Genomic DNA, 24,707 nt, shown 5'->3' with positions numbered 1-24,707 from the left:
CTTCTTTAAAATATGTTGATGTAAATAAAATGGTTTAACAAGTATAAGAGACACATGTCAGCATAGTCAAAAAGAAAAGGTGGATTTATAACTTATGTTAATTGTTGTATTTGACATGCAATTTGGTTGTCAAGAAGCTGTGACGAGAGACAAGTGACAGTTTTTGAAGGTTTCCCTGGAGATATTTTGTATTTTAAATAATATTTTGGAACCCCTTTTCTACACTTGCCTCGGGACATGTTTAATTTACACAACAAATGCGTGTTCTAGTATTTTGTACAGGGGTTACTTTGAAATTCATGTGTGGGACAGAAATTGTCCTGCAATTGCAGAGTGGCCCATTTATGAATGCCAAGTGTCCTCATTTGTTTCATGGACTCAGTGAATGAATGAACACAGTCTTAACAGGCGACACTTGCAATTCTACTATAAGGCCACTAGATGCCGCTGTTATTCCAGCACACTTGACGCTCGCTTCCAATACCCTGCAGGTTATTGATGGAAGGATAAGGAGTGCTTACATATGCGTTCCTATATATTCTAACATATTATTAAGCTGGAGATAGCATATATGCAACAGGTGCTCTGACTTGGACGACAATAAAAAAAACAGCTTTTATCTGGTCATGCTTTTTAGGTGTAGCCTGCATCTGCATCTCATGGATCTAACTTGAGCCCACCCAGAGACCCGCCTCGTTCATTCAATTGGTCTGCCACGAACCTGTTTGGTGAAATCCGCCGTTTGTCAGTCAACACTACTGTATCCTCCTCCTCGCTTGGCATCATCCTGTTGTGTGCCCACCTAGTTCCAGCGACGAACGACCCGAAAGCTTTCTGCTTGAAGTGAATATATTTCTAGCAAAAGCCGCCGGCTCGGCACGCGTTTTTCAGATTTGTTTTCGGTCGTTGTCGTAGCCTTTTATTTTATCGTCAAAATGAGCCAAGATGTAATAGGCTGCTGTGTAGTTATTGCTAGCTAGGCAGTCAAATTCCTTCAACCAGCAGCCTGCTGCTTCAATCACTGCGGGTTGACACATTTTAGCCGAGGCGCTGTTTAGTGAGCTAGCGGGCTAGCAGGGCAGCCTCCGTAGTCGTTACGTCTAATTTAGCCAGCGTTAGCTGATGTAGTTACTCGGAAAATAGGCGCAGTGCTGCGGTGTGGATAGTGCAATATAGATTACCACTCTAATATTAGCCTGCTGACAAGGGGTGTTTACTTTTACAGACTAAACGGGCTTATCTAGCGTTGGGGAGAGTGCACAGATATCAGCTGTTACGGGTTCGGATGTGGCGACTCTGCGGTCTTAAACCACTTTTAGCGGATTGAGAAGATTAAATTAAAGAAGGTAGAATTAGATCTCCCAGTGACACACGAGGGGTTAATGATATAAACGGGTATTAAGTAGCTAATCTGTGGCAGCTGGAGTCATTTTAATATTAGCTGTATTAAGAGGCGTGCAGGCTGAGAGCATCTCGGGGAGGCCCCACCGTCTCCTGGCTCCCTCCTCCCTGTCCGAATCTCCCGTGATTTGCTGAGATCGCCCGGTTGAAGTCGCAGTTGCTCTCGGCCGGGGGGACAACTTGACAGCGAGGCCCCTTGGCTAGTCTCCCCCCCCCCCCCTCCCCCAGTCCTATCCATCCATCCACTCGTCCAGTCCGACACTACTACCACCACCACCTCCTCGCTAGAGACAGAAGCGAGGAAACCGGGGTTCGGGAGAAGCTGAAACCGTGGGCAAGTGTTCGTTAGGTCCCGCCTGAACCGGGCTGCCAAAAACCAGAGGGGATGACTCTGGAGTCCATGATGGCTTGCTGCCTGAGCGAAGAGGCGAAGGAGTCGAAACGAATCAATGCAGAAATTGACAAACAACTCCGCCGAGACAAGCGAGACTCCAGGAGAGAGCTGAAATTACTGCTGCTCGGTATGTAGCATGCTAAATCCCAAACGCCCTTTTTAATAGCCATGTTTGTGTCGTTTATGTGGACAGCCAACCTCCTTGGGCCTTCTTGGCGATGCTAGCAGATATGCTGCTAGTTAAGGTTGCTAGCTGGAAGCCTGGTGTGATTATGAGTAAACGTTATGGCATGATTTTCCGAAATGCAGAGCTTGTTTTTGCAACTTGCGTTGGATTTGGCTATCTGGCGTGTGCAGGTGTGAATCTGCATGGCATGCCTAACCAGCGGATCCGTCTCTTTATTCGTGTGTGTGTGTGTGTGAGTGGATTTTGCATTGGCGTGCAGACAACAGGCTCATTTGGCATCGAAGTTGCGAAGATGTCACCGTTTGCAGGCGACCACATGTTACGTTATGACGGTCTGATTCATCTCCCAGCTGCAAAACCGCTACTGTCGTTTGTCAGCAGGCGCTGGTTAACTGTGAAGATGGCCACTTGATTTAATCGGGGGGAGGAGGGGGGCTTTGAGTTGATTTCAATAGGTTGCATAACATTTGTACAACTGGAAGACCTTTCAGATCCCTCAGCTAGACCTTGTATGGTGCCCACTCATTCATTGTTACATTTCTGTTATTATTTAATGAGTAACTAGTGTCACAAATCTACACTTGCAGAGGACAAGGATACTGAGGGGCTGGCCCCCTCATCCTGGAGTCTAGCTGAGTAGGTTAGCTATTTTTATAGCAAGTGTGTGGGCAGGTGGGAGCTGCTGTTGGATAAGTTGCTCTGTACTGCATTGATTCATAGTTCTGTGGACACAAAAGGGAACAGTGGACTGTGCTTTCTCGAATGTACTCGCTTACCTACCATATTATAACAGACTAACTTCTTGTCCATTATGTGACCCTCCCCCTTCCCTCCATGGCTACTTGAACTAATGCTTGGTGTAAGAGCTTGGGGAGGGGGGTGATAAAAGAATCTCCCTTTTTAGGACAATTGGAATTATCTAGGTTGCATCCTTAGTTTCAAAACGTTTGCTCCCATTTCACGCTCACTAAAAGCAGCCCTGGTTATTTGACATGTGTGTCTCCTTTTTATTTCCCTGGTGAGTACCTCAACTAGGTAAAGTAGGCCATTGATGGGACATAGTTTGCCGTGTGTCGTACATCTTCGTCTCTGCTGCACGTTCTTCTACCTGGCTGCCAAGGTGAGCAGGTGAGAAGGGGCGTTTGCTACTCATGCCTGGTGATGAGCTGGATTAATCGAGCTGATTCCAACGGCAGTCTTTTAAACAAACTTTTATGGGTGCATCAGTCTGAAGGACTGAAAGCAAGCGCAAATGGAAACCAGTCACGCTGTAAGTGGACTGTCCTGTGCAAGCTAAAGCTGTCAGTAGACGGCTGGATAAGGACGTGTAAGGCAGGATTAGTCCAGGTTTTAATAGGCTTGGTTAAACACATCTGCTGCTCAGACTTTTTAAGGTGTCACTGACTCCTATTATCCCCTGGCATAATTCTCAAGCCCACAACACTCCGTGCGATCTCGGCCTCTCCACACCTCAGTGGAGGATGGAGACTGTCTCCGTTTTTGAACATTTAACCATCGCATTTCAAAATGGCTGCATTTATTTATTTAATTTTTTTTTATAAGGCTCCTTACAGTCTGCACTCATTTACCAGCTTGTACATACTGATCGCAGGAACCTGCTGTGGCAAAGCCCAGCCCTGACCTTTGGGAACAGTCTGGGGAATTTTTGCCAAGAAACTGCACAGGAGAGGTGGAATGATATTGAGCACCATCTCGCATGATTGAGAAGTTGGTTTTTTTTTTGTTTTTGTTTTTTTTTCCCTTGGCTACCCTGGATTTCAGCACGTACGGGATGTGTTCAACATGTCAGTTGATCTTCTACCCCACGGCTCAGTGTGCACAGCTTCAGCTTTAATATATAATGTGCAACTGCAGACTCCTGCAGCGTTACACATGAAATTAGTAGATATGCTTTATTAGGTAAAATATCACACAACCTTTTTGCTGATTTGAGCTTTAACATAATAGAGCAGCAGATTTCCTTGTGTATTTAAAAAATGAAGTGATTTTTGGCCCTCCATTGACGGAAATATCAGGTCTGCAAGTTAAATGTAACTTTTGTGTGTGTAAATGGGGTCTAATTTACCCAGGCTTACTGTGCATTTTGTTTATCAAATGTCCAGTACAGTCAGGAAGATGCTTGAGACTTCTGTAAAACAAAGTAGTAGACTCTTTACCAGAAAAAAATGTGGATGAATTGTGCTTGCGTGCAAGAAAACTCCAGCTTACTGACAATGAAATGCAGCCTGACATAAGAAACGGCAAATACTTGGCAAATTACCGTCCTAAAGCCCAATCTTAAAATTGATTTTTGCCTGCCCAGAAGTCTAAGATGATTCCGTTACCAGTAAGGTCTTCCTTCCATCCTTCCATCAGTCCATTTTCTCCCACTTATCCAATTCAGAATCGGAGTTGGGCTGGAGCCTATCCCAGCTGTCATAGCGTGAGAGGCACCCCGGACAGGTCGCCACTCTGTCACAGGGCGAGGGACGAACGATTGCTCACATTCACACCTACAGCTAATTTAGTCTAATAATAACTGGCTAATCACCAGTTAACCTAGCCCCGTGCATGTCTGTGGAGTAACCAGGGAGAACATGCAAGAAGAACTCCAGCCTGGAATTGAACTCGGGACCTTCTTGCTGCGAGGCAACTGTGCTAACCACTGTAGCAGCTTCTCATGTTTGTTGTAGATCTGGAACCACATAATGCAGATTGGTAAAGTCTTGTAATTGTTTTAACTCTAGATTGATGTTACTGTAACTGCATATTGCATTCCTGTAACAGCGTTGATTTTCCTCTCACTAATGACAGTCCACCCTCCTTCTGTGCCACTCGCTTACTGGCAGGATTTGCTACATGGCCAGCGTGTATGTGCCAGAACAGTTATGTGGTTTGGTTACATCTTACACCCGACCCAAGCACAAAGTTTCCAGTCTAAGAATACAGGGAGGGTAAATGTTAAATGTTATCATTGTTAAACTGCTAACTTGGAGAATAACCGCTCTGCCAGGGCTGCAGCAGTACCACAGTGTGGCTGCCTGTTGCATAGTGCCATATCAGGCCATACTGACAGCTTCCTGCTCCACAGACCAATGGTTTGCCTCTACTTGGTCAAAACAAAGTGAACTAAGAGCTGTGGCTTTTGCTGCATCGGGTAAATGAACTGCTGGAGCAAGCAAACGGTCAGTAAAGTGAGCTGTTAGGTTAAACATTTTAAGGTTTCCTAAAGTGCTTTTCCAGGATTTTTTTCACAGTTCAAACTCCCAGACAGGCTGTCAGTTGGCATTTGTGTATGTGCCTGATTAGTGAAAAACATCCTTAAAAATAAATCAAGTCTGGCTGGGGCTAAAGTTAACTCTGACACCAAAAAGTTGTGGCCCTCTCTACGGCATATCATTCCAGGCATTGTTTAAGTCGTTTGCCAAGTACTCAGTGATTTCATTGTTCTTTCCTGTGTCAGCAGTACATCTTGTTATACCAGGTTAAGGCATCCTTTTTAGATGAGCAGTGTGATTGAACCAGGAAGGGGATCAAGGGTTAGGCTCACATTTATTGCTGACCTTACTTCTCCTGCCAAGCCATCTTATTTTGATCATATATGGCAATAGGGATTCCTAGATGGATGTGTGCGTGTGTGTACAGTTTTTCGGGGGGGCTTTAATGCCGGTGAATGTGAAGTTCTGCAGCTTTTCCTCAAATCCCCTTTATCATGGTCAAATCTAACGCTTTTTAAATATGAAGGTCGACGTAAGACGTGCTCTGCGTATCTGAGAGTTTCGAAAAATCTGTTTACCATATTTAGGCGATTAATTTTCCACAGAGATGTAAGATAAACTAATATGCACGATTTAAAAACCCTTAAAATGTGACAATTGGTAATCTGTTCTCTCTGACAGTTCTTCATTTTATCTCATCGCCTGCAAGACTGACGCATCTACTTCCAAGAAAAAAGATCGAAAGCAAAAGCAGTTCTCACTAAACCTCTTTAAGGCCTCGAACATTCTGTGGGGAGACCCCAAACTGTACTTGACAAAACATTTTTTTGTTATTTTCAGTGTTTTTCATCATATTTTTTGTGAATGTGTAAAGAAGACAGATGTAAGGATAAAGAGAAATCCACCCAGACGTCATTCCATTCATCATTTTTTTTCTGTCTTGTTTATGTGATGTCTTTTAGAAAAGGTTCACAGCCAGGTCTCAGAAAACTGCAGTGGGATGAGTTGATGAGGCAGTATATGTCAGGCTACATATTATGTTTTGTATAATTTTGCACCTTTCTGTCTCCTGCCTGGTTAGGATGCCCAGTTTAAATCTTTAACAGAGACGTACGTATGCACAAATTCACCATCGTTGAACTTGGATAGTGTCTCCTTTCACCGTTTTCTCAGCCAGCCTTGCACACGTTCCTTGTCTCGCTCTATGACACCGTGTCTTTTACACATTTTGCTCTCTAGCACGCAGATGAAAGTATACACACACACACACACACGCGCGTTCTTAAAAGAGGGTCATGGCAGGTTCTCTAGAGATTTGAGGCTAGATGGAGGCTGTCCCACATACTGCTTGCTTCCCCCCCCACAGTCCCCAGACAGGACGGGTACGTAGCCTGCCTTTCTGTTCTCTGCCAGCATCTTCAGTCCTCTCTGTGGTGACAGAGTGGCATGTTCATTCCTGTTTACTCCCACCAGCTGCCGCGTACAGTAAAGCCCACACTTCTCCCTCATCGCACCGTTTCAACTTCTGTCACTTCAATTTTCTGTTTCGAGTTGGATTTGGAAGGCTGTGCCACGCTTACGCTGTGCATAAAGTGGATTTGTTAAATAATTGTAGCAAATAGCCGTGGCGTACGTTTACTGCCCATGTGTGGACAGAGTGATGTTCTCTCTCGGTCTGTGATGAGATTCCCTAAAATAAGAACCACAGCTTAAGAAGCGATATCAATATCAAGGATTTGGCTGGTTTTAGTTGCAGCAGCTGAGCACACTGTGTGTTGTAGATTTTAAAAAAAAAGAAAAAAAATACTCCTGCAAAGTGTTGAATCTTTTGTCGAGTGAGGTTTCTTTTATTCTTTCTTTTTCCTGCCATTTTTGTTGCTCACCCACTCCCACTCTGCCACTCAACACTCATTGCATACACACTGGTAAACAGACAAGGCCATCCTAAGGTGGTGAGATGAAGACGCGTGAGACTGTGTGTATTATGTGCAGCGCTTGCTATAGCATGCATGTTCGATTTACAGCTCCGCCACCCACGTACGCGGAGCACTCAGCAGATGCAGAGGCATCGGCTCAAAGCTGTAGAGTTATACCGAGATTCTGACAGAAGGAAGCACAATGAACACAGAGCAAGCGGCCATATATCTGACAGGGAGAAATGGCCCTCCTTGCTGTGTCCTTTTTTTGAAGTCTTTGCAGGGAAAGGGGGTAGAAATGGGACATCACAGTGGAGGTAACATCCATGCCTTGAGGTTGACCACAGGATCTGTGTGTGTGTATGTGTGTCCACAGTTGGTTAGGCAGGTGGTGTGTGTTGCATAGCTGCAGGCTGCCTTGGCTCAGTCCCTTTCCTTTGTACGCCTGAAAGAGGCCAATTTCCAAAATGAATATGTGAAAGCTTAAGACCCTCGCTACATTTTTGCTTAGCCTTCTCATTTTTTTAAAAGTTTTCCCAGGTGCTGACAAAAACGTATAATGCCTACACGATGCCAGTTTTGTCAGTATCTTAACCTTGGCTGTGTTTATGCAGACGGTTTCTCCGTGCTGAGATTTGATTGCCACGTGCTGACTGAAAGGACCGTTCATAAACCCAGATAAACATGTGCTGTTCATAGCAATGGACAGTTATATTTCGGCGTGTGTGTTTTTTGCATGCAAATTTACAGCAATGCTGATGACTTCCTGTTCATCGAAAGCAGCGACTCGTTTTGCATGGGGAGGTCAGGTTTAGCAGAAATGGGCACGCTTGCGAACAAGGCCCTGTGGCGGCTGCGTTTGAAGCAGGATGGGAGATTTATAAGATGAGCAGACTGTGTAAACAAAGCAATGCCTTCGTGTAGGTGCGCGCGCACACGCTTATAACCTAATAGACAGCGTAGCAGCCGGGGCTCAACCAAAACTGCTGCACCAAGACAGCAGTGTGTCAAGTCTATCAGGGGTTGTGTCACAAGCTGACATCAGTTGCGTTATGTAAAGGCTTATGAAAGCTATCCTGGCAATGGAATATACAGGTGTAGTGCTTGCTGCCTTTTTAGTTGATGGGGAGCTGTACTGCTTGCGTACTGTTATCATTTCAGCGCCTCTTTGTAATTTGGGTGTTCAGAGCAAGTTTTTGTTGTGTGCTTATTGTCATCGGGTTACCCTCGAGTGAGACTTTGGTTTTGTGGAACAAAGCTCATCGGTTCTGCGAAGAGAGTAGTGTTGGTGTGTGTGTGGGCTGTGTAGTGTACCTTGCACTGTTGCGCTGGGACACAATCTCCACTCTTTCTTTTTCGCTCTCTCTCACAGTACCTAGAAGAGAGCTCAGTGTGTGTGTGCGCGCGCGCGTGTGTGTGCGCGTGAGCTATTAAAAGGTGACCTCCTTTTTCTAGGTCATTACCAAAAAAGAATGGATGGATTCTAGTTATGAATATCCAAAATTCTTGACAGAGAGGGATGAGAATGGCGAGGCATATTTCTTGCCTCAGGGAGGTTATGAGGGGAGCGATGGGTGGGGGCGTATTAGTGGGGAAGAGTTGGTGAGGGCATGGAAATGGCTGTGGCTGGCACTAGTACAATTTTTGGGGAGGAAAAAGCGAGGACAGAGGCTTGTAGTGTGTTGTCTGGGGAAAAGAGGGACATGATAGTTAAGGGAACACAGCGGAGGGAGATCTTGTGATGGGGTCACGAGAAATAAATCAGACATTAGGCTGGAGAGTGATCTTCTTGCTCCTTCGGTGAGCCGGTCTGCAGTCATTGCCACTGCAGCCCTGTTGCAAAGAATACGCTCTCTGTTTGACTTCTTTTGTTAGGCCGACCAGCGTGTAGCCTTCACTGCAGTGCATTGATTCATCCAGGAGAAATGAAGATGGTGCTTTTTTGCTTTTTAAAAAAAACACTGAACTATAAAGCCTGTCTAGTCTGTTATCCTAAATTGGGCATTTTGTTGGATGAAGGAGAGCCATTTTCCCCTTATGGATAAAGACTTTAGATATAAGAAATATATTTTTGAGATTAAGCTGTTTCTTCTCCATTGACAGGAAAGTGATTATCTCTCCCATTCCTTTCACTGTCCTAAGGTGTCAGAACCCCCTGACCTCAGACCATACCCCCCTCTCCCGCCCATCCCAAATGTTCTGCTTAACCGAGGCCCTTCTTCTCTGCGGTGAACCAAAATATGAAGAGCACAGAGCGAGCCTGAGGGGCTCGCAGTTATATTTACTGTCTGCTACGAAAGAGAGGAGAGAGAAGGGGCGGATGGGAGGGGTTTAAAAACGAAGAGGAGAAAAAAAAAAAAACACAGGAATGAAAAAAGAGGGAGACAGAGGAGGGGTTGCTATGGTAACGGAAATATGGCTGCTCTTCAAAAACCTTGAATGTAGGTGGTGGTGAGATGAGTGTAGCCTATGTGTGTATTTTTTTTTTTTTTTTTTTTCTTTTTTCCCAAGTCTTTCGTCTTTCCCTCTCAGTTCTGCAGATATCATTGATGTGCTGGATCCTGTTTGATATCACTGAGAACTCAAATGCCATCAGTCTGTTTGTTTTTAATATTTATTTATTTTCATGGCCTGAGGGTAAGGTTTTTAGGCAGTATGCAGACCTTAGAGGGCTATTGTGAAATGTAGGTTAGGCCTAACAGACCACCAATCGAGTGGGGTTTTTTTTTTTTTTTTTTTTTTTAATTTTAATTTTTTTCGGGATATAGAAAGGCTTAAAGTGTTTTTATTGTCTTTAACTGAAGGAAGAGTATGCGACTCTGACGGTGAAATCAGGGATGTTTTGGTATCAAAAGGTACATTTTATCTTGGCTGTTATGATGTTTGAAATATTGTAATAGTTTTACTTCCAAATATGGAATCAGGAGGGCAGGAAAGAATCACTGAGTGAGTTTTGCCCTTTGCCAAAAGATGACAGCAGGGGTCGTTGTCAGAGGCAGTTCACTGTTAGATGCTGGATATAGTAGGGCAAGCTGTCTTAATCGTCTTCATTAAATTAGCTCATATTTCCTTCACTCATCCCTCCCCTTTTTTTTTCTTTTTTTTTTTTTTTTTTTTTTTTTTTTCCCTAGAAATATTTTTTGAATTGTTTACTTGGCAAACTGTGGAGCAACTTCCTGACACTAGACAAAGAAGCTTTGACATATGTGCACCCCTAATGAGTTTAGTTAATCAGTTTGGAATGTCAGTCAAGGGATTTTATAACAAGTTGACTAAGGACTCGTATGAGCATCCCGTATTAATATAATTTTGAGAAAAACATTGTCTATCCTATTAATTACCTCAAATGTCAAGTAACTAAACAGAAAAACGGACTGCAGCATGTCTGAGTTCATGTTACAGGTTCGGCTCTGGGTCTTGGCAGAAATGAGGGGTCTGATTTTTCAATATGAAAATGGGACAGTTCAGTGGCATCGAATAGGACTGGGTAGTGATATAGATTAACACCTCAGTGACAACAGATGCAATTTTATTCACAATATATTTCCTCTTGTTGTTTTTTACTATTAAAATCTTTGTGGCTTTCTGTGTGTAACACACTGGTAGCTCATTGCTGTGGTGGTGACACATGAAGAGGGAACCATAACATCTTGTCTTGTGGATTTGGTTTTTGTGGACCCCCTTTTTTTTTTTCCTCCCCTGTTATTTCTCATTTCTTGTCTGCCACATTTATATGAATGTAGACTAAGTAGTAGTGTATACTGTGATGAGTAATTTATAAGCTCTCGTACCCAGCAGCGAGCTCTAATGTGTCCTGGGTCTATCCCCGGGCCATTTCCTGATAGGACCTTACCTCACCTAAGGAAGTGCACATCAGGCATCCCCTTACCCGGCTCATGTCAATGTGGAGGATTAGCAGCTTTAATCTCGGCTCCTCCCGAACAATCAACCTCCTCAACATGTCTCAAAGGGAGAGCAGAGATACTCTTTGGAGGAAGCTGATTTCTGCCACTCGTATCTGCAAGCTGATAGTAATTGGTGAGGGTGGGAACATAGGTTGATCTGTAAATTGGCAACTTCATGTCCATGCTCAGCTCTTTCTTCACCACAGTAGATCGGCACCACTTGCATATCATTGCTGATACTATAGCAATACATCAGTTAGTGTCCCGCTGCACAGTCCTCACTCTTACACACGGTCCTAAGTTACTTTAATTCTTCCACTTGGGTAAGAAATTCATCTCGAGTTTAGATTGGGTGGTCCACCCTTTTTCCAGCTGAGAAGCATGGCGTCAGCGGTAGAAGTACCAATGTGAACCAGACTCTTAGGACAGATGAACATGGAGGAATTGGTTGGTAACAACAAGCAAGTACCCATACTCCCACAGGACACCTTAAGGGACACAGTTGAATGTTTTCTCGAAGTCCACAGAAGACTTATCAACTTCCACTGCACAAATTTATTGGCAGAGCATTGGCATCGGCTCATTATCCTTAACTGCCATCGGCTATTTTCAAATAAATAGTTGACCTGTCAGTTCTGGATATCTTATGTTCAGGTATGATTGAATTTGTGTTCAGTCAGAGGTAGAGAACTAAAAGGAAAGCTAAGATTTTTGTTTCCTTGGCACATGTGAGACTTTCTCTTACTGTGCTCTTTACCAGTTTGGTGTTGCCATTTTTGGATTATACTAGAGTAGCTTTGCATGATCTAGAGTTCAAACTAATCCCAATTCATCTTTTACTTTGTCTTGATCGAGCCTCGGTCTGCTTACTGTTGCAATTTTGCTTTGATTGGGGACCCTCACGATAGGTGTTACCCACACTGTAACTATGATCCTGTGTCTTTGTGCTCAGGTACAGGAGAAAGTGGCAAGAGCACCTTCATCAAGCAGATGAGGATCATCCATGGAGCTGGATACTCTGATGAAGATAAAAGAGGCTTCATTCGACTTGTTTATCAAAACATCTTCACCTCCATGCAGTCCATGATCCGCGCCACTGAGAACCTCAAGATCCCCTACAAATATGAAGACAACCGGGTAAAGGCTATTGTGGTTTTCTCCTGTTAACTTTTATTATTTTAAAAGAGCTTCCATGCCTCTGTGCAATGAGGATTTTGTAAGATTCCCTAAGAAATCGACTAGTGCAGATTTATTTATATTGCTTTCTTTTATAGGGATGGGTCAGGAATGAAACTTATTAGTTCGTCAAAAGTGAAACTGAAGCAGTGTAGCCCTTTTGTTTTGACGACATCCTCAGTGCAGATGCCATTTTCTTTCTCAGAGTTTGACCAACTGTGTCTTTTTTAAAATCTTTCCAAGAAAGAACTTCTGGCACGCAAGAAGTGATGCATTTAGTTTGTCTAGCAGAAACATTATCTTTGGAAAAAGTAGAATAGGTGGGTGGTTGGGATCGGATGTTTGGTCTAAACAGACAGTGGAAAAAATCTGCTGTTTGCAGAAATATCAAAAGTCTACAGCTGAAAACTGAAATGACTGGATAATTCTTGTAGTTTTAAAAAAAAAACATAGATCTATATTTCTGTTTGCTGTGTTGTGGCCATGCATGTCAGATCTCTTGTTACTTACTTCACCTTTTGTCTTCCCAGGCTAATGCTATGCTTGTGAAGGAGGTGGACATTGAGAAGATCAATAGTTTTGAGCAACCATACATCACAGCTATTAAAACCCTGTGGGCTGATCCAGGAATCCAGGAGGCCTACGACCGTCGCAGAGAATACCAGCTCTCTGACTCCACAAAATAGTACGTCTTTTCACCTCGCTTTGCAGACGATGGTCATGGTATCTGTGTAATGTTTCAGAATGTTATTTATGAGCTGCGTGTAATTTTTGTCTGTAATGCTGGTTTGGGAACATTTGTCACCTATTTAACCATTTTATTTTTGGCCTTGTGTAAGACCCATCTTGTTTGGTATCCGTTTTAAATTACTATAATTTAAGTGTAGTCGATGACTGATGTATTTTTTTTATTTTTATTTTTTTTTTTTTTTCTAAATGAAAAATAAAAGTCTGTTCCCAAACCTGCATTAAAAATGTTGCGTTGGTCTCATCTCATGTGAAAATGAAATGAGACCAACCAAGAAACGAGAAATATGATGCGGGGGTGCCTGTGCTTAATTAATGTGAGACTGAGCAGCTGCAATATAAAGAGCTGTTTCACTAAATTCAAGGTCATTGTTTCTCTCTGCGAAGCTAGGTTCAGCCTGACGTAAGTTTAAAAATATATATTTCATGATTTTTGGGGGGGAACTGACACTTTGTGTGTAGCAGGGACACAGTTGTCTTCAGAGGTCAAGATGCTAATTTTCAGAGTAATTAAGGTGTGGTTGGATGTGTGGGGTTGGTGTCAGGTTCTGTGTGGGTTTCGGTGTATATGCTGGGCAGAGCAGCACATTAGCCTTTTGTCCACTGGAAAATTTGGCTGACAAATGACAAAAATCTCCTGTTTATTTGACAATCTCTCATGAAAATGGCACTATTTAGCTTTTAATTGATATTAGTGTAATTAGTTGTAGGAGGAAAAAAAAAAAAGACTTGTTATTGGAGAGAGACTGATTTCACTGGCCCATCCAACTAAATAAGAATAAACACTGAAACCACTATGGAGCCCCTTATTTTACCCTGAGCTTGAGCTTCATGCAGTCATCAGTGAAAACCTTCCAATTTCTGTGTCCAGATTGGCTAGAAACGGTGCTATTTGTCTTTAGAGAAAAGATGCACTGCTAGTAATTGTTTTTAAAAAAAGAACTTGGTAAGGTGTACACCCTTTGTGTCACAATACATGACTCTAGGGTGCAAAGCCGAAGGCCATCGCTCACTCTTTAGTGCCCCCTGGTTGTGCTTGCTCTGTACTGCAGGTCAAGTTTGTGTGCTTGCAGATGCGTTTGCAGTTTGACATCAAATGTGTAACGTTTGTATTTGTTTAAGCATGCGTATGACAGAATGAAATGCAAGTAAATCATTGAATGATGTCTTCAGTTCAGTGTTATCCACACTGTTCGTGTATATCTCCAGTTACCTTAGTGATATAGACCGTGTGACTGCGGAGGGTTATGTTCCCACCCAGCAAGATGTACTGAGGGTCCGTGTTCCCACCACGGGTATAATAGAGTACCCGTTTGACCTGGAGAACGTCATCTTCAGGTACTCCCTCAAGGCACCAGGACTGCAGCGTCACCATGACTAGAGGACACAAACCACTGATGACTGTCAGTGTAAAAGAAGTAGCTCAGAATCATTTATTTCCAGAAAAAGATTAAAGCTGGGACAAACAATACTAACATGAGTAGATTGCTTTGTCCTATGAGGCTATCAGTGGTTTGTGTGTAGCATCGTCTTCTAGTTCTGGCCCCAAGGGGAAAAGGAGAACCTAAGGCCAGACATGTTGCACTGAAGGGAGCAGCAACAAAGTACAGATAAAGAAGGATTAGGCAGAGATGTCAAAGATTCTCCAGGAATTTGTCATGAAATATTAGACAATTGGATGCACATTGAAAGGCAGAAGAATTTAACCTTTAAAGAAACAAAGGGGAATATGTTTCCCGTTGTCCTTGATGTCAGACTTGTCCAATCCTTGTTTATCTGATACAGGTGCTGCTGTTTCCGCTGCTAAAGTCACTGCTGCTGTCACCGATGCCACCTACACTGTCTGCACCACCATATTCCACAAATGTCTTGACCTCAGTGTCCATGGTCAGTTAAAGATAAACTGCTAATGTCAAAGCTCTGGGAATAGTGTTGGTGGAGCAGTGGCACTAACACCTTTTTGTTTCTGTGATGCGGCCTTTTCTGTGAGTCTTCTTCAACAGGACTGATCCACACTTTCCTGGAATGGCTGTGGTGTTGCGGTAATTGCCTGCCACGCTTTATATAACTGTTTTCCTGTCTCTCCCCTCCCTCTTTTTTTTTTTTTTTTTTTTTTTATATTCCTTTTTCCTGACTGGCTCGTTTGTAGTTATCTTTCGGATCTGGATCGTATTTCAGATTCCAACTATCTTCCCACACAGCAGGATGTACTCAGGGTGCGCATCCCCACTACAGGAATCATAGAGTACCCCTTCGACTTGCAAAGCATCATTTTCAGGTAGAAAGACGGCTGTTTTGACTGCGTCCATTCATGTTTTGTCGTGACGTCATTAACTCATTTGATGTTTTATTTTTTATTTTTCTTCTCCCCCAAGTCCCAAATAAACCATCTATTTTTTCCTCACAATGACTGAAAATAACTCAACACTTTTGATTTATCCATGCGGGTTCTTTGTCTGTATCCCATCCCATACTCTCTTCAATCATTAAAAAGTAGAAGTTGTCATCTTTTTACAGTCTCCCATAGTTACGTACCTACCTGGCGCTATGAACAACAGTCACATGCACACAAATCACAGTCCCCTAATGAAACAAAGTCCTACATTTTGGTGCCCGGTCTCTGTAAATGGGTCACCTCCTCTATTCCTCTTCCTCTCCGGCTGGCAGAAGAAACGAGGTCGTCCTCTCCGCGGTGGAGGAATGTTATTTTGGGCAGCAGGTCCTGCAGGGCCTATATTGGCCCTGGGTCTCTGTGGACCACTGTGGACTGGGCCACCACCAGGGGGCACCAGTGAGCTGTGACTTTAAGCTTATTTGTACGACTGCTCTGAAGGCAAGTACCTGTGCATCCAGAGGTGCTTGAAAATACTCTGATATAAATTGGAGAGATGCCATTTATCTGCTGTTTCATCAGGCAAATGTTCTTGACTTCAAAGATTTAATTCAATCAATTGTCACAAAGGGGCTTAATGAAACTGGGACCTACAGTCCCAGATGAGTGAAGGCTGACCTTGTCAAGGAGAAGCTCAAGAAACCTGAAACCACATGAGGACTCAGAGTATCTCTTAGGTTTAATCTTGACTCTAAATGCTATGCCTATGACTGGCTTCAGACTTTTTTGATTTTGGCTTACCTACTGCCAGCACATGTGCTGAAATCAAACTGAAATGCAAATATTTTTATTTTGTAATTTGCCTTCCATATCTTTGCTTCCAACACGCTCTCGGCTCTGCCTCCTGTCCTCTGTCACGTCCCCCTCCCCAGCTCTTGTTTTATCCTTTGTCTTATGTCTCTCTGGTGTCCTTTTTGTCTTTAACTGTGCTTCAAAGCATTTACAACTGTTATGTTCTACTCTATCGCACACACTGGGGAAGGGTGAGAAAGCTTTGTAGTAGTGAAAAATGTGTTATGAGCTTCTATTTTCAGCATGACACACAAACAGAAGTACAGACTAGTCTGTTATCAGCTAAAACAGTTAACTGTTGCTAGGGCCATAAAGAGTTTCAGGTGAATATGCCACAATACGCTACTAACTATATGAGACTACTGAACACAGTTAAAATTCACCTATGCACCCATCTGTGCATGTTAGTGGTCTATAATACCTGTTACATACTGGGTGGGGTTAGCAATACTGAGGAGGCAACAATTTCTTGTATGGACATAACTGGAATGACTGTTTTTGTAGTTTCTTTGGTTCATGTTTGTAACTTAGGCATTTAGCAAACAGTAAAAGTAACACAACTTCCTAAGTTCCTTCCTGTTTCTATTGTCTGTCTTAAATGGAAAGCTTGCCTGGTGGCGTGCATGACTCGCACACGACAAAAACACGTGCACGCTCCACATCTGTGTCTGTGTGTGGGTTGTTTTTTTTTTTTTTTTGGTTTGTTTTTTGTTTTTCCTGTATAGAGATCTGTACACTGATACACTTGAAAGTATTTCAAAGAAGATGTTGAATCCATCAGGGTTCTTGTTTTAGCAACTTTAAAATGAAGTTAATAGGACCAAATCTTTTAACAAATGGTCAGGACCCAGAATAAATGTTGGGCCTATTTCTGATGTCTCTTAAATGACAGTGAAAATATGCTTTGATGGGTCCCTGGATGAAAGGCTGAATCTTTTATGTAGGTCATATGCAGAAAATGTTTAAGGGGGATGTACTCCAGTGAGAGAGTTCTTCTGTTACGCAAAATGGAATGAAACAAAAGTGTGTCTTTGTTGAAAAGGCCAGGTTATTAAGTTGTGTATTAGTAATTCATAGAATATGCAAGATTTACACTTGTGTGAGTTCACTAAATGAGTCTTGATGGATTCAAAATCTTTGCAGAATCTGTAAGAATAAGCTTCTCAAGCCTTGCTAGAGCGCGAGGACTCTTGAGAGCTTAAACTTTTGTTTAACACTAAGCACTCTTTTAGTTCCATTAATCACTTACCATAAACTAGGCCACCCAAACTTGCATGCTAATTTATTTTTCCCCCCTTCTTTTTTTCACTTTTTATCCTCCTTCGCCTTCATCCTGCCATCAGGATGGTAGATGTAGGGGGCCAGAGGTCAGAGAGGAGGAAGTGGATTCACTGCTTTGAGAATGTCACTTCCATTATGTTTCTTGTGGCGCTGAGTGAGTATGATCAGGTCCTGGTGGAGTCAGACAATGAGGTAAGTGCGACAAATGGTTTGTATTTAGAGTATTTTGGATATTTTAGTCTGAAGATGACTTCAATATTGACGCCAAATTAACATTCTGTTTCTGCTCAACACTGTTCTCATCAGAACCGCATGGAAGAGAGTAAGGCTCTGTTCAGGACTATCATTACCTACCCCTGGTTTCAAAACTCCTCTGTCATCCTCTTCCTTAATAAGAAAGACCTGCTAGAGGAGAAGATCACCTACTCGCACTTGGTGGACTACTTTCCCGAGTTTGATGGTGAGATCATCTACGTGTTTGTGTTGAGTGATTAACACATGCGTTTGGTTCCTGCTAGAAATCAGACTTGTCGCAATATCATCGCTTTCGATTGATATTCAGATGAGGGATTTAAAAGATGTGCACTGTTGGTTATTCTGTCAAAGACATGGATGATAGCATTGTTAATAAAGTGATAAGCAACATATGTGCCAGTGTGATGTTAGTAAAACTGGGTTTGACTCAGCTGAGCTAATCCACAAATCAGTTTGAAACAACTTTTCCTTAGTGTGGACCGAAGTTGTGAAGGTGACTTGAAGTACAATGCACACTCGCACATCCTCACCCATTTCTGCATTTTAGGTCCCCAGAGAGATGCACAGGCGGCGCGGGAGTTCATCCTCAAGATGTTTGTGGACTTAAACCCAGACAGCGACAAGATCATCTACTCTCACTTCACTTGTGCCACGGACACTGAGAACATCCGCTTTGTGTTTGCAGCTGTCAAAGACACCATCCTACAGCTCAATCTCAAAGAGTACAACCTGGTGTGAGGGCTCAAATGCGACGCACATCTCCTCCCCCACTGCACAAATGCACACCTCTTTGGGAATGTGCCGTCAGCTTCACATGCATTACACAGCACATCACTCCAGCTCACATACACAAACAGCCGCAGATGTGCACGCATGCACGCACACAATCCCTCCCCCAACAGAACCGTTTTTTTTTGTTTTGTTTTGTTGTTGTTTTTTCCCCCTTTCTCCCAGTACAGTGAACCCACAGATCCTCCCACCTGCAGACGTTGCCCCTCTTCTTTCACCAAAGCCTCTTCCTCCTCCTCTCGGCAGCTTGCTGTGTTAGTCTTCAGTCCTCCCAAAGCTGCTCTGTGTGTGTGGGTGTGGATTTGGCCCCGGCTGCTGGCTCTGGCACACAAACCTTTCACACGAGCTATACAGTGACTGGAGGGGATTTTGGTGTGAGTGCGTGTGTGTGTGTGTGTTTGTGTATTGGGGGCATCATTGATTAGAGAGGATCTGTGTTTCGGTGAATAGCGGCATCATACCCCCTGGCCCTTCGGAGTTTACCTTCAGCGGTGCGAGAGCAGATCCTCCGTCGTCTCCTTTCCACGCTCCTGCCAGTGTGGAATTAACAGAGTTCCATATTTTCTGACACCATCCGAGGACCTGAGAGATACTTCAGAGCGACTCGGTGGGGGACGGGACTGAGGATTCTGTCTCCATCTTGCGTCTATGAATGTACCCACCAGTATGAGCATCGCAATCACAAAAAATAGAAAAAAATATATATTATGAAGTAAATGCATATGTAAACACTTAAAACATGAAGGGGGAGGGGGTCAGGGAGCAGGAGATGGCTAATCAAAATCTGTTAATTGCTGAGATTTTTAAAAAAACACTTTTTAATGTATTTAACAAGTATGATTAAATGGAGTGGTTGTAAGAAAATTTTGCAAGGCGACAAAAAAAAAATTTAAAGAAGCAACCAGAAATTTACATGACAATAGGTATCCTTTTAAGATCTTTTTCTTTTTTATGTTTAAGTTGATCACATGCTTCCCTCCTCCAGATGTTATCTATATGGATTCACAGGAACAATCTTCCAAAGTATCGTCAGTGAATCTGGCTCCACTGGTACACACCCAATGCCCCCATTATGAAACACTAAGTAGCGGGTGAGAGGACAGCTGCTTTCAATGAGGCTCTGCTCTGATTGGTGGAAGCGGATGCGGAGGGGAGCTGATGTCATCAGTGTTCAGAGCACATCTGCAGCTCGGGCTGCGAGTAGCTTAATTCCACAAAAACAAAAAAAGCTGCAGTGCCCGCACTCTAAGGCACGAGTAGAATCCATGCGGTAACATCTGATGACATCACTCAGCCGTCCAATCAGACACACTTCCTATAACGGGAGGTGCTTCTGTTTACTTTCCTTAATTTGTTTTTTTTTTTAAACTGTATAGTCACTTTGTTTATAAAAAGAAAAAAAAGATTGCTTAATGTTGAGTGATTTAGAGGAAGGGGTGGTTATGAACCTTTCACAGAAAACACACTAAAGTCTGCAAATGTTTGTGTATATCTGTTTGTAAATACATATACACAAAACACTCCTGTACAGAAACGCTCTGTGGTACACCATCTTTGGCCAAAAAAAAACAAACGTACAAAAAAAGTATTAGCATACATATTTTTCTTTTGTGTTTTTCCTATGAATTTATGGTAGTATTGATACTGTGATTATGGATTTTTGTTCACTTGATTAATAGGACTACACGCAGCTGATTGGTGTTTAGGAAACAAGCGGCAAGGGAGCAAGAAAGGGGGATTTACTCCCAACCAGCCTCAGAACACCTCACTACTGCATTAGCTCTGTCTCCAGAGTTATTCTAACTAGGGCTGGTTTAAAAAAAAAAAAAGAATCTTCACAGTATGGGGACAAGATAATTTTAAAAGTAATTAAAGATTTTTTTTTTTTTTATTTATATAATTTATGGACCAGGTTTGAAGGTGTTGATAATTTGACTGCTTTCGATTTTGTTGAGTTTAAAGGCTCCTTTTTGGGTTTTGTTTTGTTTTTCCTCTCCTGGCGGAGCCTAACTTGAGTCTGAACTGCTGTAAAAATGAATGTCTGGTATAGTAAGGATCTTATTTCTGCTTTCTCTTTCTTATTGAGACATTTCCAGTTGTACTTGCGATGACATCTCCATTCATGATGAAACTTTTTCTTTAGGAGCCCTCACATTTTCTTTTTTTTTTTTTTTTTTTTTAAAAAGAAATTCATATTTTTCTCTGTTTATAGATGCAGTGCTGTAACGAATACCTAAGAAAATGTACAGTATGAACATAGTTGGGTTTTTTTTGTTGTTTTTTTTTGGGGGGGGGGGGGTGCGGGTCTGGCTCTTGAGTAGTGCCAGTGAAGTATGGATATACTTTTTTTTTTTTTTTTTTTTTTTTTCCCTTCCAGTGTCTTTGACCTTTTCTACAGGTGACTTACCCTTCATCCTCATTAAGGGCTATCACAGTGCATAAGGCATCAGACAGTGGGGAGTGGAGTACAGGACCACAGTGAACCAAGTCATCCAATACTAATGTGTTTATAAATGGAGATTACTTGCAGTATGTGCTTTAAGAAGTATAGGCAGGGTGTTTGTGTGTGTAGAGAGTTTACCACCACTAAGCAGTTTTCTTAATGCATTTAAGTATCGGGCCCTACGGCCAACCTGATCTTCACTACGTTTTGTTTGCATTGGTATCGCAGTTACCTGTGACGCCCTGTGCAGTATAGAAACACTTATCAGTAAAGACACTACTACCAGGACAAGTATTGTGTGTTTTCCAGAGTATTTGACTATTGAGCTATAGATGATAGTCAGGAATTTATTTTTATTTTTTTGTGTGTGCGCGTGTGCATATTTTCACCTGTCCACATTTAGATGTTGATTTTCTAGGCAGCCATTACTGTCAGCTGAAGCCAGTAGAGGGGTCTGATTTGCTCCGAATTCGGCCTTTCTTTGCGTAGAAGTTGTTGTCGTGTGATAGCTACCTCTTAAATCATGGACTTGGGCACATAAACTTGGGCAACTTTTCCGCATTGTCAGACTCGGCTGCATTATCACGTAATTACATAGACAACACTAAATATTCCCTGGGAAGTGGGAACTTTTTTTTTAAAAGCCCCTTAACATTTAAGTTTCTTGAAATCCTCATCCACTATCCAAGAGCAGAGGTCGGTGGAAATTTACAGTTTCTCTGAAGTGACTTTTTTTTTTTTCTTTTTCTTTTAAATGAGCGGAAACCAAAGGCTACACAAGTCAGTAGTTCAACTTAAAATGTAGGTATGCTTCAAAAGTGCTAAGTGGTGAAATAATGTCTGAACATTAATGTATACATATATATTTAAAGAAAAAAAAAACACCAGTGTGGTTCTTAATGGCCATTTCTGTCTGCTGAAAATGACCCTGCTTTTGTGGTGACAGCCAACTATTTGGTCTGCTGTCTTAAGGAGGAAATGAAGTGGGATGACTAAATCTGTATAAATCCCCAAGTATTTATCAGTAGTTGTGTTATTATTTACTGTGTGTGGAGTGCAGCTCGCTTTATTGGTGACGAACCATTTCAAACTTGACTCTTCAACTCTGGCACATGGCGAAGGGCCACGTGGCTGTCGGTGTGGGTTTGTTAGCAGGCCAGCGTTGCACAGCATGTTATTTTTGTGACACATTTTTGTCTCAACATATGAGCGGGAAAGGGGGAAGGCAGTTGTTATGATAAATAATTATCCTGTCTTTAGCATTAACTTGTTAAAACAAAACAAAAAAAAAAAGACTGTTTTCACTACAACACTTATTTATTGCCTTTCATTGCCTTGACTAACAAGAGATGGTAAACCTGGCCCTGTGCGGTTTTCCTTTTGCCACGTTTGGGTGATCAGGGTTGTGTGGCGCCCCCTTCCCATGGGCTCGTTGTTGGACTAAGGGGCATCAAACGTATCTTTTGGACATCAGTGTGAAGTTGGTGCATACTCAAATGTTTCCCCCTCCGTTTTTTGGTGATTTATTTTTTTTCTTCCTCTGTATGATAAGACATTACCAGAACACTATTTTAGGACCACATGATTTAATTTCCCTCACTCCAGTGAAACCTGAAGATCAATTGTGTAGTGGTGTGTATAAAATGCTGTTTTTTGTTTTGTTTTGTTTTTTTTGTTTTTTTGTTTTCTTTCTCTCTTTATTTTGTATGTAAACCAAATGTAAATTATGTATTATACTGAGTGTGCCAACCCCACTCTCTCTAGAGCCAGGCTCTCTCTCCAAGTGCCAACGCTGTGGTCATTTATCAAAAGGGCCACCACCCGAGATGGTCCCCCTTTTTAAATAAAACACACCAGAGACTAAAAGGATCCATGATTTAAGTACACACGAAGACTTTATTCTGTATTTAAGATCGAAGATTTAGGAGATAATCTGCTGTTTTCTAAGAAACTGTAATTATAATTGCATGTGCTGTTTATTTTGTGTTGGAAGTGAGGGCTTGGATGTTTTCACTGAAGCAGAGCCCTTTTACGAAGGGGTTTCAATCAGTTGGTTATTATCAATTTATTGATTTACATAACTCTTGCCATATTTTTTTTTTTTTTTTTTTTTTTAAATGTGTTTCATGTATTTGTTTCAACCACTGTTGCCTGATCCTCATTCAAACATGAACATGACTTATGATCATTGCCGCCTTCTAAGAGAGAAACATAATGACAAGGTATCTGTTTTAAATTGAAATAAATTTGTTCCTATACTTGCTGATGATGTGTTGCGTGGATTTTATATCTTCAGTTGACTAAAAATCAAATTCTGATTGGTAATGTCAAGTTGATGATTAAAGCCGGGGTAGTCAGTATTTATTTGAGATCTGAAAGAGCATGACCTGGATTCGTTTTTCTTCCTTACTTACTTTTTTTGGGGGCATATTAGGCTTTGTTAGACAAGACTATGTAGGTTAAATGGGATTGTGAGAAGGTGAGTGTCACAAACTTGAACCCAGATTATTACCCAGGATTATAGGTACATGGGTTTCCTGCCTGGGGTCTTTGACCAGTCACAGGTTTTTAGGGACTGTACATCCCTAGAAGACGACGACGATGATGATGATGATAAAGAAGATGGATGTTCAGCCTGATTCGAATGAAGACTTCCCTGTAGGAGAACCATCCCAATGTTAACATGTAGGGTTTAGAAGAGAAAACCCATGTCATGCTTGGAAAAGCCTTTAAGCAATGTGTTTTTACCACAACTACTACTAGACAGGTCAGCTGATTAATATTTTCCTCGTGATGTGCAAGTGTGTTACTGTGGCAGCAAAGTGGCTTTGTCACATGTAACTAATAATGTAACCTTCTAACAGTGACCGCTGAGTTAAATCATTCAGCCTGATGTTACAGTAATGTTGTGGCTTTAGTTGCCTACAAATTTTCAGGAAAAAAAAAAAAAAAAAAGCAAAACATAACTTAGTACTTGGTGGAAAAACCCTTGTTGACAAGTACCGCGGTAAGACTTTTCTTGTAGCTGTTCACCAGGTTTGCACACATGTCAGGTGAGAGCTCTTCCTCCAAACACCCAAGAGAGATGTGTGCAAACCTGAGAGACTTTACTAAAACTCTACTAAACTTTAGTAAAACATTCTAAAACATTCACCTTTTTCTAGATTTTAAAACCTTTGTGGTTTCTTTTTTTTCTTTTTTTAAAACCTTCCTATGTCATATTCTGATTTCATTGTAAGATGCCAAAAGCTGTTCAGCGTAATATTAAGGAAGTCTGTGCACAGTGAAAGGCCGCATTCCTGACCTCCAGAGGGACTGTCCATGCAGCCATAGAACTTGTGTTAAAATCCTGAGGACCAATGGGAGGAAGGTGGGATAAATGTGATTCCACCTGTAGTCGCAGTAAAGCTGCTGCAGATATAAACCAAAGGCTTCATTCCATCTTCAGGGTCCTGAATCCTGCAGGGTCAGTGCTGCGTGTCATCAGCAGAAGTAGGTCAGTCACAAAGATCCAAAAAGTGCCTCCAGACCCATCTCGGATAATTGATCTAAGCAGTTATGTTGTTTTATTACACATTCATAATTGCACAATTTTTTTTAAATCATAATTCAACAATGGCATCCTTTAAAAGTTTCCAGGAATGAAATCAGACCACTGTAGTATGAAATATGAAACTGAGCAAAAACTCTGGAACAACATTTGTCTGGCAAGGCTGGGCAATGATGTCAATTTCAGTAATTTCTAATTTAACAATTTCACCTTGTGTAGAGATTGGCGTCCCCAAGTGGTAAGCTGTTTCTGCTTGCTTGC

General features: G+C 42.1%; 1 protein-coding gene across 3 annotated transcripts; it reads left to right on the top strand.

Annotated features, from left to right (window-relative positions):
• The first annotated feature begins 58 nt into the window (after positions 1–58).
• gna11b (guanine nucleotide binding protein (G protein), alpha 11b (Gq class)) lies at positions 59–23,162 on the top strand. 3 transcript variants are annotated; one of them, XM_040041328.1, is made up of 8 exons: positions 60–1,922; positions 11,974–12,158; positions 12,728–12,882; positions 14,154–14,282; positions 15,094–15,222; positions 17,472–17,601; positions 17,716–17,869; positions 18,212–23,162. In XM_040041328.1, the coding sequence occupies exons 1-8, from the start codon at positions 1,787–1,789 to the stop codon at positions 18,400–18,402; spliced, it is 1,209 nt and encodes a 402-aa protein (XP_039897262.1). In that variant the 5' UTR covers positions 60–1,786; the 3' UTR covers positions 18,403–23,162. The 3 variants fall into 3 exon arrangements, with proteins under 3 accessions (XP_039897264.1, XP_039897262.1, XP_039897263.1); XM_040041330.1 differs by lacking the exon at positions 15,094–15,222 and having other exon boundaries at positions 59–1,922; XM_040041329.1 differs by lacking the exon at positions 14,154–14,282 and having other exon boundaries at positions 72–1,922.
• Positions 23,163–24,707: the final 1,545 nt, after the last annotated feature.

Source organism: Simochromis diagramma, unplaced genomic scaffold, assembly GCF_900408965.1.
Source record: "Simochromis diagramma unplaced genomic scaffold, fSimDia1.1 OVJJ01000304.1, whole genome shotgun sequence".
Classification (NCBI taxonomy): Eukaryota; Metazoa; Chordata; class Actinopteri; order Cichliformes; family Cichlidae; genus Simochromis; species Simochromis diagramma.
This window is presented reverse-complemented; position numbering and strand designations above follow the sequence as displayed.